At 49.4% G+C, this 15,939-nt stretch overlaps 2 protein-coding genes across 5 annotated transcripts in view; both read left to right on the top strand.

Moving 5' to 3' along the window:
• Positions 1–1,018, top strand: part of TDRD7 (tudor domain containing 7) — a 77,948-nt gene extending 76,930 nt beyond the window's left edge. For all 4 annotated transcript variants that reach the window (XM_007524118.2, XM_060199129.1, XM_060199130.1 and 1 more), the window contains one exon: positions 558–1,018. In XM_007524118.2, coding sequence (XP_007524180.1) covers positions 558–778 — 221 coding nt within the window. In that variant the 3' untranslated portion in view covers positions 779–1,018. The remainder of the gene's footprint in view (positions 1–557) is intronic.
• A 1,381-nt stretch (positions 1,019–2,399) lies between these two features.
• Positions 2,400–15,939, top strand: part of TMOD1 (tropomodulin 1) — a 94,615-nt gene continuing 81,075 nt past the window's right edge. Inside the window, exon 1 of the mRNA XM_060199144.1 lies at positions 2,400–2,560. The gene's annotated coding sequence lies outside the window, so the exon portion shown is untranslated. The remainder of the gene's footprint in view (positions 2,561–15,939) is intronic.

Genomic DNA, 15,939 nt, shown 5'->3' with positions numbered 1-15,939 from the left:
AGAAAAACATGGAGCTTAAAATTCATTTAGCCCAACCAGTTACTTTTATGAAAAATAATCAGAAGCTTGAGAGATGACTGAGTTACCTAAGATCACACCACTTGATAGGGTAGCTGGGAATAGGAATTGAGTCTTCAGACTCTGAACCCAGTGCCATAGTGGGTATAATTTTCTAAAAATTAGTATACTTGGAATGTAATAATTCTTCTCTAAAATTATACCAAGTTCACCAGGAAGAATTTGTACCTAAGAGAGATGTAATTGATGACGTGATATTTCCCCAGATCATCCCATTATCAGTGTAAATCTGTTGGATTATGGCGGGATAGTACTAGGACAGCATTTTATAGTACATGATTTCAGTTGAAACTTGTATCTCTAGGTAAAGGTTTACCCACTCGGAATAGGAAAATTATAAGCTGGGCTGTCGGGGTTTGTTGAGCAGTGACTCTTTTGGGTAGGCAAGTCTTAAGGGATGTGCTTACACTACTTTGGAATTGACCAGTTTTCCTTTATAATGAATCAGAGCCCCTCACTGCCTCCTGTTTCCCTCCTAGGAGTCAAGTGCCTCCAGTGGTCCGAGGAGGCTTCCATGGTGTTTCGAAATCACGTGGAGAAGAAACCTCTGGTGGCATTAGTGCAGACGGTCATCGAAAATCCGAACCCATGGGACCGGAAAGTAGTGGTCTACTTAGTGGACACGTCACTGCCAGACACAGATATCTGGATTCATGATTTTATGTCAGAGTATCTGGTAGAACTTGGAAAAGTTAATTAATCACTGCTTCTGAGACCTTGACAACTAATTCAGATTTTTCAGCAATAACAAAATGTAGTAGGCTTAAAAAAGAATCTTATCTCTACTACATGGCTCTAGCTACTAGGAGCACTGAAAAGAATATACTTAAGTTTGATGGAAGATATTTAACAAGTTTTGTTTTAACAGAGTTGACTTTTCAAAGAAAATTGCACTTGAATTATTACTATAATATTAGAATAAAAATGTTTATCAATATAATTGACTATAATTTCTAGGCTTTATAATGTCAAGATCAAGAGTTTTCCTTTCAATTCATGCTGTCATCCTTGCAGTGCTGGGTTCTTTTCTAGTTCTATTGAGAATTTCATGGCTGGCTTCTACCTACCTGTAATAGTTGAAATCTGGAGACAGCCTCACTACTAAATGTCTATTCATACTAAAGTGGGTTTTAAAATATATATGCATATATATGATACAGTAATAACATGTAAAACTACAGCAATAATAGTAAAAAAGGTTTCATGAAGCAATATGGATAAATCTCACAATACAGAATTGAGCACTCTATGAGGAGAAAGGCAAGGAAGAAAGTGATACCAGAAAGTCAAAGAAGTTAACTTCAGGAGTGAGTGAGTGCAGGAGTGATGTGAGGTGCCAGTGGCCTTCTTGACTGGATGTGGTGCTGAAGAGGTGCTCATGTCGAGCACATATGCTGTATGTGCTTTGCTTAAATGTTTGGTTCCACAAACGTATTTGAAATTTTAAAGCATCTGGAATGCTAGGTGTTTTGCCTTACTTAAAAATAAATGACACATGCCCCAGTGAAAAGAGCATTCTTTTATAGTTGTGAAGGCCAGCAACATCGGGATACATTTTCAAGGAAAACAAGATTTTTAAAATAGTTTCTCTTTAGTAAAATAGATGCCAGATTCTCTTTAGTAAAATACATACCAGTATCTTTAGTAAAATATATACCAGTATAAATATACATTAAAAGTAATAAACATAAAATTATTTTCGCGGGGTCCAACCCACCAGAAACTCTCACAAAGATCAAAGGAGATCTTACCCTCTGTCGGAACAAATTCCTTTTTTTAATGAACCTCCTTCAAATTAAAATTTTTGTTTGGGCGTAAAGAATTGATAGCAGAAAACATAATAGCCTGCTTTAGAATGAGACAGTTTTTGGCCGTGGCTGTTTTAGAGAGAAGACATTAGACAGCCTGCTCACAAAGTAATCGTGACCGACACTTTGCTCGTTGGAGAATCCACGGGGTGACTAGGCCCGCTGATCCTTAATTTTAAAAGGCGGAAGGCGCAGCGGCCGCTCGGTTGGCTTTGCACTGTCCGGGCACCTGTCGTTTCTTACACTGTACATCCCGCGGGAATGAAAGTATGCCCACCTTCTCCCTAGATCGCTGCGTCGGGGTAGAAACTCCTCGGGGTGCTAGTGGGGACGCTAGTCCCAGCTCTGGGGGAGCCTCGCAGCGGGGTGGTGGTGGAGGGGGATGGCGATAGCGCAGGGCGGGGGGCAGGGGCGGCCACAGCGCAGGGCGGGGGGCAGGGGCGGCGGCCACAGCGCAGGGCGGGGGGGGGGGGGGGCAGGGGCGGCCACAGCGCAGGGCGGGGGGCAGGGGCGGCGGCCACAGCGCAGGGCGGGGGGCAGGGGCGGCCACAGCGCAGGACCCGCCCCTGCGGCCGCCCCGAGCGCACAGCGCCGCCCTCCTGGAGCTCGTCCAGCCCCGCGCCCCGCTCGCCCGCCGCCTGCGCTCCACGCCGTCGCCCGCGCCCCGCGGCTCGGTAAGCCCCCCACCCAGAGCAGGGTCCCCCTCGTGCTCGCGGGGCTCGCTTCCCCCGCGCCGGGGCCCAGCCATATCTGGGCAAAATATTCAGCTGTCGCCGCCGCCGCCGCCAAGAGGGACTGAGCGTGGCTCCCTCTATAAATAGCCGCCGCCTCGAGTTGCCGCGGGGGCCGGGGAGCCCTGGGCGCGGGTCCTGGGGAGCGGGGCCCCGCGCTGCTGTCCGCGCCTCCCGGAGCGCGGGACCCCGCCGGGGCCCCTCCTCTGGCACCTACCTGGCTGCCGCGTCTGTAAGGACAGAGGGGTCGGGGGATTTCCTGCGGGGAGCGGGGGGCCGGGGTCCTGGCGGATGAGGTGGGGGCGCCCCGACAACCCCCGGCGGGGCGCTGCGCTCGCGGGCGCTCTGGGTGCAGGTGCCCCGCGCCCCGGCGCCGCCTCTGCTCGCGCTGCGGAGTTGGGGGGCGTAGCGCCCGGGCGGACGTGCAGTCGGGGTTCGGGCTGCAGGAAAAGTTTGCCCCAAACTGCCGGAGCTGGCGAGGTTCCCCGCAACAAGGCGTGCGGAGGTGAAGCGGGAAACCGGGAGCCCGGCGCTGGAGCCCCCTCGCTGCCTTCACCCCTCCCCGCAGCCCCGCCTCGGCTTCGCGGTCTGGGCGGGTGGCGGGTGTGGTTCTGGCCGGGGAGCGAGGAGTCGTCTTGGCCGCACTCTCCCCGCACCTGTTCACTGTTCCCGGCCCGGGGCGCGGGGGCGGCTGTGGACATCCTGTCCCCCAGCCCGGGTGCTGGACCTCACCGGGGAAGCTCACCCCACAGTGCTCACGGGCAACTCTGCTGAGTGGCCGCCACCACCTTTGCAAAGACAGCGTGTGACTCAACTACTTGAGACCCGGTGAGCTGAGCAGGACCGGGGCCCCGGGGATCCGGGCCGGTGGCTCCGGCAGGTGCGCGCGGTGCAGGCGCTGGCTCAAGCCCCCTGTGTCGCCTCCCCGCCTCTTTGAGCAGCCATGCACCCTCGCCTCAGCCTTCAACTTCTTCAGACTCTTGGAGATGACCTAGCTTAGGTTCTTGTTATCCGAGTCACAGGAGACCCTAGCCCACGCTCTGGGGCTTCTGCGGGAGCCGCTCCGCAGGCCCCCTCTTTCTCCCAGGGATGACAGGCATTTTGTTGTCCCTGAAGGACCGCACAGCCCCTGGCTCAAGGTCACAACAGGTTGCTGGACACCAGCCCGTGAGGTCTTCCGGTCCCCACCAGCCTTTGCCCTCTCTCCTGACCCTTCCTGTGGCTCCGCAGGCTGCGCCCCATCCTCCCCCTCTCTTCACCTGCTGCCCTCGCCCAGACCACAGTGCCCTCATCTTTGTGCCTGCTTTGCTTCCCGGTGCACATTTTCTTTACCTCACAGGAACAGACAGTTCAGTTCCCACCAACTGGAGAGACACCACAAGCAGACTGAGCGAAAGCAGGGAAGGCTGTTCTTGTAGAGCCTTGGTTCTACGGAAAGAGTTGGCCATGTCAACTCCCCTTTTAGATGGTGCTGACCCTTGAGTTCCTCCCAGCCTGAAGGAAAGCCAGTGACTTCTTCTAAAAATAGCCTCCACCCCTCCTTATCAGGGTCTTACACCTTCTCGCTCCTCAGGGTAGGCCTACTCTCTGTTGCTCAGAGGGAAAACACACACACACACCCCAGAAAGAAGATAGTAACAGCTCTGAGTAACAGGAGGGGGACAGGCCTGGAGTGCAGACACCTCCTCGCTCCAGCTGCTAGCACTGTCATCTGTGTAGAATCTTCTTAGAGTGAACTTGAGTACTGAGGGGACAGGCAGGATAGACTTTGGTGGACCTGAAAATGAGAGCGAGGACACTGAGTCTCCCTTGCAAATTGGCCTTGGCTGGCATAGAAACAGTGGTCGGCCAGAGACAAACTGAATGGGTGGGAGAGAAGCAGTTTCCCATCAGCCACGGGAGGAGAGGACGCAGTTGTGCCGCTTGTGGAGAAGAGACAGAGGGAGCCGCCAGGACTGGCAGGGCTAGCGCTGGTCAGGACATTGCAGAGAGTTCACAAATGAACTCTGGCACCGTCCTGCTGGGAGCAGTGACCCAGCCTGTCTTTCTGAGCCTCACTTTCCTCCTCTCTACAATGATGAATATAACAACACCCAGTCCATAGGGGTTGAGTGAGAGAACTCACTCAGCAAGCAAGTCGATGTCAGGAAAGCCACCGGCCCCATGCCTGGCACAGAGGTATTTTTAGTGCTACTGAGGGGGAAGAGGCAGAAGCTACTGGGAGCTGGAGAACTGGAGACAGAGTCTAAACTGACTCCAGAATCTTGGCTGGGAAAACAAGGGGTGGGGGTGTGTGTGAAGGGGAGACAGATAGTGAAGGGGGAGGGGTGTGATGAGACTAGAAGGCCCAGGAAGGGCAGAGGGAAGAAAAATCTAGTAGGTATGAAGTGACCGGACAGAGGGCCTTCCTTCAGGACCTGCTGAGTGTCATTGTGAAGGCTCTAGAAATAGCTTCCTTCAGAATCAGGCTGAGTGAAGTGAAGCTGGTCCTGGCTCAGGCCCCTGGACCCCCGCAGCCTGGAGTGTCTGTGAAGGGAGGGTGGTGGCGGCTTAAAAAGACCAGTGTGACTCTGCCGGGGGCTCGTGACCTTAGCTTGCTTCTTTCTGAGATGACATCATCCATCGATGACTCCAGTGATAATGGTCTTTTCCACTTGGTGTTTTCATTCTTTGGTCTCACTAATGGATCAGTCAAGCTGCCAACATTTCTAAACAGACACCCCTCCCCTTCAAGCCAGAACATTGGGTAGATCAATTATTTGGCTACTAGAAGCCATTAAGAGTTTAAAGCTATAGACCTGTTTCTATGAGGAAACATGAGTCAGCAAACTTAATTCTGCGGCCATTCCTTTGGTTCTGTTTTGTTGCGTCTAGTAAAGTCCTCTTTGGCTTAATCATCATGGACCTACTCTCTCTGCTCTGAATGGTAACAAAAGAATGAGCTCATTGGCGTCAACTTAGGACACGTCTGAGGCCTCTCTCCAGTGTTAGGAGGTGCCGGGCTTTTGTCTGATCTCAAAAACTCAGCAAACTTGGGTATTTCTTTTTGTCTCTCCATGTCCAATATCCTTTGTTTTTCTCTCTGAGAAAAACCCATTTGTGAAGGGGGCTGGACATGAGAAGAGGCCAAGAAAGGGAGGCCTGTCCAGCCCTCGTGTCCTGTCTCCACTCATCTTCTCAGGCACCCCAGCCTGCATCACCCCTGCGTCACCCCTTGCGCTGGAACTTCTTGGACAGTGACCTCGAGATGGTTACTACAGAGATTCTGGTGGGTGGTGAGGTTAACTGCCTCCGTGTTTGCTCCCTGGGTCCATGTGAACTGAGGGAGGCAGACATGTCTCTTGACCTCACTCAGCCCCTGTCACGGACGCATCTCTTCTGGCCACCCCTTCAGCGTTGGTGCTACTCCCAGTCCTGTTTTCACCCCCCACCCCACCCCCCACCCGAGGATCTCCAGCCACCTGCTGTTGACTTACAGTACCCAGATCTGTGTCCAGGCCCCAGACCACTCTCCTCAGCTCCAGGCAGCTGTGCCTCTCTTCTGCCCACTGGGCAAAGCCAGCGGGGCCCCCCAAAGGTGGCTCGCTCTCCTGACCCGACTCAGCCTGTCACCTGGACCACCTCCACGTCCTCCATCTTAGCAGCAGTACCGTCCCTGCAGGCACCGGGTCAGACTCTTCCCTCCCTTCCACACCCCACTCATTTGCTCACAAGTCCTCTCTAATGGGCCCTCCTTAACATCCCGCACTCCTTTCTACCCCACAGACACTCCGGCCCACCAATCACTTTGTCTTCTCTTCCCTGAGCTGTTTGTTGCAAAGCCTCTGAAGAGCTTCCTGCTTCAGATACTTTTTTTCTGTGAAACCAAGAGCTATGACTGTGATTTCTTGTGAAACCAAGAGCTATGACTGTGTGATTTCTCCCCGTTCAGGGATTCCCTGTTTACTGCCAGCTCCCTTAGCAGAAACCAGGATCATGTACAATCAGGTTCCCAACTAACTTCTCCAGAAACATCCCTTGTTGGCACGTACTGGTCCTGATGTAGACACACCAACCTCTCTCCCATTCCCCTCGCTGTGCCTTCTGCCTGCAGTGCTGTTCTCTCCATTCTCAGCATGGCAAACCTGTACTCATCCTTTCAAGCAGAGATGCCTTGTGCCTCACCTGGGCTGCTGTTCCCACAGCCCCCTGAATGGACCGCCGCCATCCAGATACAGGTGTCCTAAGTATCAATGCATTCATCTGCTTACTCAGACTTTTCTCTGGCTAAACTCGTAGCACCTCAGGGAAAGAGTTTATGGCTTTTTTTTTTTTTCTAACTTTGTAATGCCCTGCTCAGAACTCAATGTTTGAAGTGTCTGGCATAGTGTACATACTAAAATTTTCTTTATTTTCTCTTTTCTTTTTCTTTTTTGCCTCCAGGGTTATTGCTGGGACTCTGAGCTGGCACTATGAATCCACTGCTCCTGGAAGCCATTTTTTTTTTTCCATTTTATTGGATAAAACTGAGAGAAATTAAGAGGAGGGGAAGACCTGCAGACCTGCTTCCCTTTTTGTGAAATGTCCCCCCTGCCAGTGAGGGAGCCAGGGGTCCAAACCAGGATCACTGAGCAGGTCCTTGTGCTTAGTACTATGTGCACTTAACTGGGTGCCCAGACCCCCTCTCCCCATATTAGGTGTTTCTAACAAATGACTAACCATCACACGAATGAAAGGGTGAGTAGTAGGGCAGATGAAAGTCCTGTGTTGGCCGCAACAATTACACAAGATCGGCCAGTAGCTACAACAGAACACACCCACCCTGCTCCCCACCCCTCCTGACTCCCGTCTCCATCACAATCAATAGACAGTATCCTGGATTTCATTTGAGGCTTGGCTACTAGGCCACCAAGAGATATCACAGCGTTATCTCATTGGAGGAAGAAGGAGGCAGGTGTGAAAATCCCCATTTTGTAAGATAAAAAAAAGTTGTCCGGGGGTCAGGCGGTGGCGCAGTGGGTTGAGCGCATGTGGCGCAAAGCGCAGGGACCGGCGTGGGGATCCCAGTTCGAGCCCCCAGCTCCCTACCTGCAGGGGAGGCGCTTCACAGGCGGTGAATCGGGTCTGCAGGTGTCTATCTTTCTCTCCCCCTCTCTGTCTTCCCCTCCTCTCTCCATTTCTCTCTGTCCTATCCAACAACGAACAACATCAACAATGGCAATAATAATGACCACAATGAGGCTACAACAACAAGGGCAACAAAAGGGGGGGGGGGAAATGGCCTCCAGGAGCGGCGGATTCATGGTGCAGGCACCGAGCCCAGCAATAACCCTGGAGGAAAAAAAAAAAAAGTTGTCCCGGCTCATTCTACTGGTGTGTGTTTTCCACAAAAACAAAAGCACCCTCCAGGATTTGGTAAACTTGAGACATAAGTGTCCTCATGTTCTCTACAGCTGTTTTCTAACATGTAATCACTCGGGGCCCTGTGAGAAAGCACACATTTGGGCTCAGGCAGCCTGTGTTTCTAATAAGCTCCTTGTTTCTAATAAACACCAAGAAGTTTATTAAATTATAAGTGACTGCTAGTAAGCTCTAGTAAGCACCTAATGCTGCGATGTCCTTTGCACACCCACTGACCGCCACCCTGATCACTGAGGTGAGCACTCATCACATTAAAGAAACCCCTTGGTAGGGGCCAGGTGGTGGCGCGCGCACATGTCACAACGCACAAGGACAAAGGTTCAAGTGCCCACTCCCCACTGGCAGATGGACAGCTTGGCGAGCTATGAAGCAGTGCTGCAGGTGTCTTTCTCTTCCTCTCTATTTCCCCTTTTCCTTTTGATTTACGCCTGTCTCCAATAAATAAGTAAAGATTAAAAAAAAAAAAAACTCTCAGCTCTCACGTAAAGATGGTGGCTTAGCTGCAGGTGAATTCATTTGAGCGTCAATTTGAAATCAAGGGGGTTTTGTTTGTTTGTTTTAATGGAGGCTCGTGGAATGCAATGGGACACGTGTCAGGCTTCAGAACACCAGGGAGCATGTGGTGGGAAAGAGCTAGGGGACAGACCTATAGGTGCTGGGATGCTCAGGAGCCTGTGGTTGGGGGAGGGGCAGGCAGTGGCACTGCCCCCCCTCCAGGAGAAAGGTCCCACCAACGGTTATTTCCATGTCTTCCACTTCCCCCTTCTCATTTGAATTCCAAGAAAATTTAGGCTCAGGCAGGGCTCTTAAGTCAAACTGCCCAGTTCCTGCCCAGCCAAAAACCTCCCCAAAGATCAGAGTTGAGATTCTTGTGTCCAGCTGCCCCTTTCCCACACACACCACTCACAGGCGTGGGTACGAGTAGAGGTTGATGGTTTGGCCTGTGCTGGGGTGGGAATTCAAGTCCTGCCTCAGAGTGACTCAGGAGACAAGGGAGAGGGGAGCCAGCATGAAGGTCTTGCTTTGCACAAGCCCAGGGAAATTTAAAAAGTTAGACTGACGGGGCCGGACGGTAGCGCAGTGGGTTAAGCGCACATGGCTTAAAGCTCAAGGACCGGCTAAGGATCTCGGTTTGAACCTCAGCTCCCCACCTGCAGGGGAGTCGCTTCACAGCTGGTGAAGCAGGTCTGCAAGTGTCTGTCTTTCTCTCCCCCTCTCTGTCTTCCCCTCCTCTCTTGATTTCTCTCTGTCCTATCCAACAACAGCAGCAGTGACAGCAACAATAATAACCACAACAACAATAAACAACAAGGGCAACCAAAGGGAAAAAGTAGCCTCCAGGAGCAGTGGATTCGTAGTGCAGGCACCGAGCCCAGCAATAACCCTGGAGAGAGAGAGAGCGAAAAAAAAAAAAGAGAAACCAGACTGTATGGCACTGCTGCGTGTGGTTTGAGTTTTCCCACTGCACACTACTGACACCATGAGAAGTGTTTGAGGCCGTTTAAAATAAAACCACATGAGCCAAGGGAGCTCCACAAGTAGGGGGAAATGAAAGACAGGACAGAACATTTTAAAATCAGGATTGTGAATCTCTTTGACCATCTGTTGGGAGCTCTGGGCCCTTGCTGCAAAGAAATGAATATCTCAGGGAGTCAGGCAGTAGCGCAGCAGGTTAAGCGCATGTGGCACAAAGCGCAAGGACCGGCGTAAAGATCCTGGTTCGAGCCCCTGGCTCCCCACCTGCAGGGAGGTCACTTCACAGGCGGTGAAGCAGGTCTGCAGGTGTCTGTCTTTCTCTCCCCCTCTCTGTCTTCCCCTCCTCTCTCCATTTCTCTCTGTCCTGTCCAACAATGACAACAGTAATAATTACAACAATAAAACAAGGGCGACAAAAGGGAATAAATAAAATTTTTAAAAATATTGACTTTTTTTAAAAAAAGAAATGAATGTCTCAGTGGGTGGCCTGGGAGGTGGCAGTCCCTATAGTGGTGAGCTCTCAGGCATGAAGTCCTAAGTTTGATCCCTGGCATCTCATATGCAATGTGATGATGTCTGTTTCTCTCTCTCTCTCTTCCTCCCTCCCTCCCTCTCACTGATTAAAAAAATAAATAAATCAATACCCCCATACATGTAACAGTTGTTTTTTGTTTTTTTTGCCTCCAGGACTGTTCCTGGAGCCTATTTTTCCCCTTTGGTTGCCCTTGTTGTTTATCATTGTTGTTATTATTGTTGTCATTGCTGTCGGTGTTGGATAGGACAGAGAGAAATGGAGAGAGGAGGGGAAGACAGAGGGGGGGAGAGAAAGACACCTGCAGACCTGCTTCACCGCTTGTGAATCAACTCCCCTGCAGGTGGGGAGCTGGGAGCTCAAACCAGGATCCTTGAGCAGGTCCTTGTAATTTGTACTATGTGCATTTAACCCAGTATGCCATCACCTGACCTCCTTACATGTGACAGTTTGTAGATCATGGCTGTGAGCGTATGGGATCCCCTGAGAATCAAAAACTCCAGGTAAGAATACCCAACACATCTCTAAGGTCCCAGGTTCAATCCCCAGCACACTGTAAGCTGGAACTAAGGAGTGCTCCGGTAATTAAAAATAATAATAATACAACCCAACACAGAGCTGGGGCTGTAGTTTCATGGTAGACAACCCACTGTGCATATATAAGGCCCTGGGTTCTATTTCTGGTTCCAGAAAGAGAACAAAAGCCCAGTGTATTGAATACAAAGAGAGAACATATGTCAGCATCCTGACTGAAGATGACAGATAACATCTGAACTTTTAAATCCGCTCTGAGGTAAATCATGACAACTAAGGGGAAAGCAGATAATAAATCAGAGGGTACTTCATGACTGATAGAAAGAAAGGAAGGGAGGAAGAAAAGAAGGAAGGGAATGCTAGTCTTCCAGGAGAGAGAAATATTTTTCTTAGCTCTAATTCTCAAAGTGTATTAGCATCGTCAGACTCGAAGCAGATGGCCATTTAGCCTAGTGGTTACGAACATGGACCCAGTGGTCTAGGAGGTGGCACAGTGATAAAGCTTTCAACTCTCAAGCCTGAGGTCCTGAGTTCTGGCAGCACATGTGCCAAAGTGATACCTGGTTCTTTCTCTCTCCTCCTATCTTTCTCATAAGTAAATAAAAACTTAAAAAAACAAAACATGGACTCAGTCTGGGGGAGGACGGGACTGGTATGGACAGAAGGTATTGGCAGCACTGTGCATGAAGGCAGAAAAGGCCCTCAGTTGTGTGTGGGAGTGTTCTGCAGACACCTATCACAGCCAGATGGGAAATTCTACCCGTGTCAAGAATGGTACAGTAATCTACTGTAGCCCCAATAAAAAACATTTGGAAGGAAAAGAAAAAAAAAAAAGAACATGGATTCAGATCTATAGTCTGCCAATTGCTGAGTAAATTCCCTGTGCCTCCGTTTCTCCATCAGTAAAGCAGGGTTGTTGTGGAAACTAAATCAGTTGTTCCCTATGGTGCCAGTAGTATCTGTTGGTGTGAACCATCATGGGAAGCAGCATTGGCTGGAGGTGGTGAGTGTAAAGGGCTCACCTGCCGGAACTCACCTTTACCTCTGACCTGGGCAAAGTAACACCCCCTCAAAAAAAAAAAAAAATCCGAAACCTCAGGATATGAGCTTACTTGGCAAATGCAGTTAGTTCAGATGAGGTCGTACTGGATTAGGGTGAACCCTAAGTCCTGTGATTGGCGTCCTTCTAAGGAGTGGGCATGCACAAGGAAGAAGGCCTGTGATGATAAAGCCAGAGAGTGGAGAGGTGCAGGTATTAGCAGAGGGATTCCAAAGATACAGGTGCTGACCAGGGCTGGAAGAGAGAAGTCTGAGGCCATTTTTCTTTTTCCCCTCAGAGCTTCCAAATGGAACTATCCCCACTTAGCTATTGAGTTCTGATTACTGGCATTCTGAACTGCACCAGAAGAAGCTTGGCATTTTTTATGTGCTGTTTTAAAGATTTGTCTTGGGGTCAGGTGGTGGCGCACCTGGTTGGGGGCACATGTTCCAGTGTGCAAGGATCCAGGTTCAAGCCTCTGCTCCCCACCTGCAGGGGGAAAGCTTTGCGAGTGGTGAAGCAGTGCTGCAGGTCTCTCTCTCTGTCTCTCTCCCTATCACCCCCTTCCCTCTCGATTTCTGACTGTCTCTATCCAGTAAATAAGTAATGATTAAGAAAAAAGTTTGAAAAAAAATATTTGTTTTTATGGGTGGGAGAGAGAGAAAGAGGAGAGAGACACCATTCAGATCTGGCATCTGGTGGTGCTGAGGGATTGAACCTAGGGCCTCAGGCGTGGAAGTCCTGTGTCCTAACACTGAACTGCCTTCCTGTTCCTGTTTGTGTTTTTTTAAAGCCACCTCATTTGTGGTGATTTGCTGTGGCAGGCCAAGAAGCTAATACAGTCAGACGATTTCACTTCAGTTTCTTCATTTGTAAAATGGGAATAAAGCGCACCTGCTTCACAGTTATTAAGAGAGCCTGAAATAATCTGTGTAAACAGCTCAGTGCTGTGACTGGTGTGGAGTATTTACACATTCAGACCTGCTAGTTCAGGGGCCAGTGACTTCAAGACCAACACTAACCCGAGGGTTAGTGTTTCCAGCACCCCGTTGTCTGGCAGCATTACACACCATCTACCCAGAGCTCTGCTGATGAACTTCCATATGGTTTTTAGTTAGTTTTGCTGATGCAGATTCTGACTGGATAAATCGTGCCTTGATTTCGTGCACCTCAGTAAGTAAGTACACCGCCAGACTGAATTCCTAGAGGTGAAATTGCTGAGTCTAAAGGTGTGTGCACTCGGATGGCTGTGACCTGACTGTCCTTGAAAAGTGTGTCCCTGTGAACTGTGATTGAGTGTGAGCCTTTCGGTCTCCCCCGCATTGCATGAGCACTGAGGAATTGTCCAAGTTGGCGTCTTTGTCAATCTGGTACATGGGAACCAGATTAGCTTCATTATTTTTATACAACTACAAGTGACTCACACTTGTCTGTCCACAGGTTTACTAGTCATTTGTATTTTTATGTCAGTTGCTTGTTCCTTTCTTCTTCCTGAATTTCCACTGGACTGTTAGTGTTGGTGGCAGCTTATTGTCTATTGAAGGGGTTGACTGCTTGCTCCGTGTACAGCAGATACTCCCCTTCTGGTCCATTTGCTATTTCTTTGCCTTTTGATATTGGTCACAATGTTAGATGTTTTGTATTTTTAAAATATTTATTTATTTATTCCCTTTTGTTGCCCTTGTTGTTTTTTTATGGTTGTGGTTATTATTGTTGGTTGTCATTGTTGTTGGATAGGACAGAGAGAAATGGAGAGAGGAGGGGAAAACAAAGAGGGGGAGAGAAAGATAGACACCTGCAGACCTGTGAAATGACTCCCCTGCAGGTGGAGAGCCAGGGGCTCGAACCGGAAACCTTACGCCAGTCCTTGCACTTTGTGCCATGTGCACTTAACCCACTGCACTACTGTCCGACTCCCAATCTTTTGTATTTTTTAGGGAAAAAGCATGTATCTTTTATGTTGTTTAAAGCTATTTTATTTACTTATATTTATTTATTTATTTATTTATTTATTTATTTTACAAGGGAGAAAAAAGAGAACCAGGCCATCGCTCTGGTATATGTGATGACAGGGATGGAACCTGGGACGTCCCATCTGCAAGTACAGTGTTCTGCCCACTGCCCAACCTCTCCGGCAGTGCAGTACCTTCTGTTCACACCTACTATGGGGCCAGGTGGCAAAGTGTGAGTTTGTAAAGTGAGAAGAGGAGTGTACTCTGCAGCTCTTCTACAAACCAACTTTCATTCTATTAAAGATTTTTATTGTGACCATCAAAGCCAGTAGTAACAGTAGGCGTCCATGTAACAGTGTCTTCAGCGCCTGAGAGGTGTTAAGGCTTGGTGTCGCATCAGGGGCCTCAGAGATGCCTGCACTCAAGGAACTTTCAGTTTGGAGTATGCAGTTTAATAAGGTCAAGTCTCTGAAAGCCAGTCTGTGACAGCCCCTCCCTTTTGTGGTAAGGTATCTGACTTGAGGGCTGAGGAGGTAGCATAATGGCTATTCAAATGACTTTCATGCCAGAGGCCCTGAGGTCTCAGGTTCAGTCCCCAGCTGAGCAGCATTCTGCTCTTTCTCTGTCTTGCTTTTTCTCTCCACACCTCTCTCATTAAAGTAAACAAATAGGGGAAATAAAAAAGCTATCTGGCTTGAAGCAGAGTACGCATGGTACTGTGTGAGGACCCGGGTTTAAGTCCCTGGTCTCCACCTGCAGAGGGGATGTTTCACGAGTGGTGGTGCAGTGCTACAGGTATCTTTCCTTCTTTCTCTCTTTCCTTCCATCAAAAAGAAGAAAAAAATGGCCGCTGGGAGTGGTGGAGGGATACAGGCCCCAGGCCCCATGATATATCATATATCTTGCCAAAAGCCTTTTCAGTCGGTGTGGAGCATGGTGACAAGGAAGGGGAGGCTAGTATGCACCTGCAGTGGCCTACAGGAGGGAATCAGCAGAGGGCTGGGGAGCAGAGGCCTCATGTGGAGTGTGGCAGGGCAGGGGGCAGGGGGGCAGCGGCTGGGGAAGGGGAGATGGCTTCAGAGTGGCTTCCTGCTATTTGCACTGGTGTGTGTTGGAGGTGACTCAGCCACTGTGGTGACCTCAAGCTATGCAGACTACAAGCACACTGTGACACGTGCATACTGGACTTTCTTTTTTTTTAATTTTTAAAAAAATATTTATCTATTTATTCCCTTTTGTTGTCCTTGCTGTTTTATTGTTGTTATTGATGTCGTTGTTGTTGGATAGGAAAGAGAGAAATGGAGAGAGGAGGGGAAGACAGGGGAGGACAGAAAGATAGACACATGCAGACCTGCTTCACTGCTTGTGAAGTGACTCCCCTACAGGTGGAGAGCCGGGGGCTCGAACCGGGAACCTTACACTGGTCTTTGCGCTTTGTGACACCTGCATTTAACCCACTGTGCTACCGCCTGACTCCCTTTAATTTTTTTTTTTATTGATTCAGTTATGTTCCACAAGTCCATTGGATAAGAGGGCTACAATTCCACACAATTCCCACAGCCAGAGTTCCGCATCTCATCCCCTCCATTGGAAGCTTCCCTATTCTTTATCCCTCTGGAAGTATGGACCCAGGATCATTATGAGGTACAGAAGCTGGGAGGTCTGGCTTCTGTAATTGTTTCTCTGCTGAACATGGGCATTGACAGGTTGATCCATACTCCCAGCCTGTCTCTCTCTTTCCTTAGTGGGGCAGGGATCTGGGGAGGTGGGGTTCCAGGACACATTGGTGAGGTCATCTGCCCAGGGAAGTCATGTTGGCATCATGGTAGCACTGCAACTTGATAGCTGAAAAGCATTGAGATATAAAGCAGAGCAAATTGTTAAATAATCAGGAACGTAAAGGTAAGAATACAGCAGGTGAGATGGGGGGGGGGTCGGTTTCCATTTTGGAAAAAGCTAGGAAATCTATTTTAGGTTTATTCCAACAGGCCCATGACTTTACTGATTTTTGCCTGAGTCTGGCAGCTGACATGCAGGTGGGCTAAAGGTATTGTCTGGGGAGGTGGTGTCAGAGTTGGAAATAAGACTAGAAAGCAGGGCATCTGGCTCAGCACATGTTACAGTGTGTAAGGACCCAGGTTCAGGTTCGAGCCCCTGGTCCCCACCTGCAGGGGAAAAGCTTTGCAAGTGGTGAAGCAGTGTTCCAGGTGTCTCTCTCTCTCTCTCTCTTCCTGTCTCTCTCTCTCTCTTCCTTTCTATCTCCCCCTCTCCTCTCGATTTCTGTCTCTGTCCAAAAAATAAAAAAAATTAAAAAAAAAAAGACTAGAAAGATGGATCAGAGAAGAGAGTAGCTCCCAAATCTGGGGAAAGTATATAAATACCATTAACT

The sequence above is a fragment of the Erinaceus europaeus genome, chromosome 10 (assembly GCF_950295315.1).
Source record: "Erinaceus europaeus chromosome 10, mEriEur2.1, whole genome shotgun sequence".
Taxonomy (NCBI): domain Eukaryota; kingdom Metazoa; phylum Chordata; class Mammalia; order Eulipotyphla; family Erinaceidae; genus Erinaceus; species Erinaceus europaeus.
The sequence above is the reverse complement of the archived record's forward strand: the minus strand, read 5'-3'. Positions and strand labels throughout refer to the sequence as shown.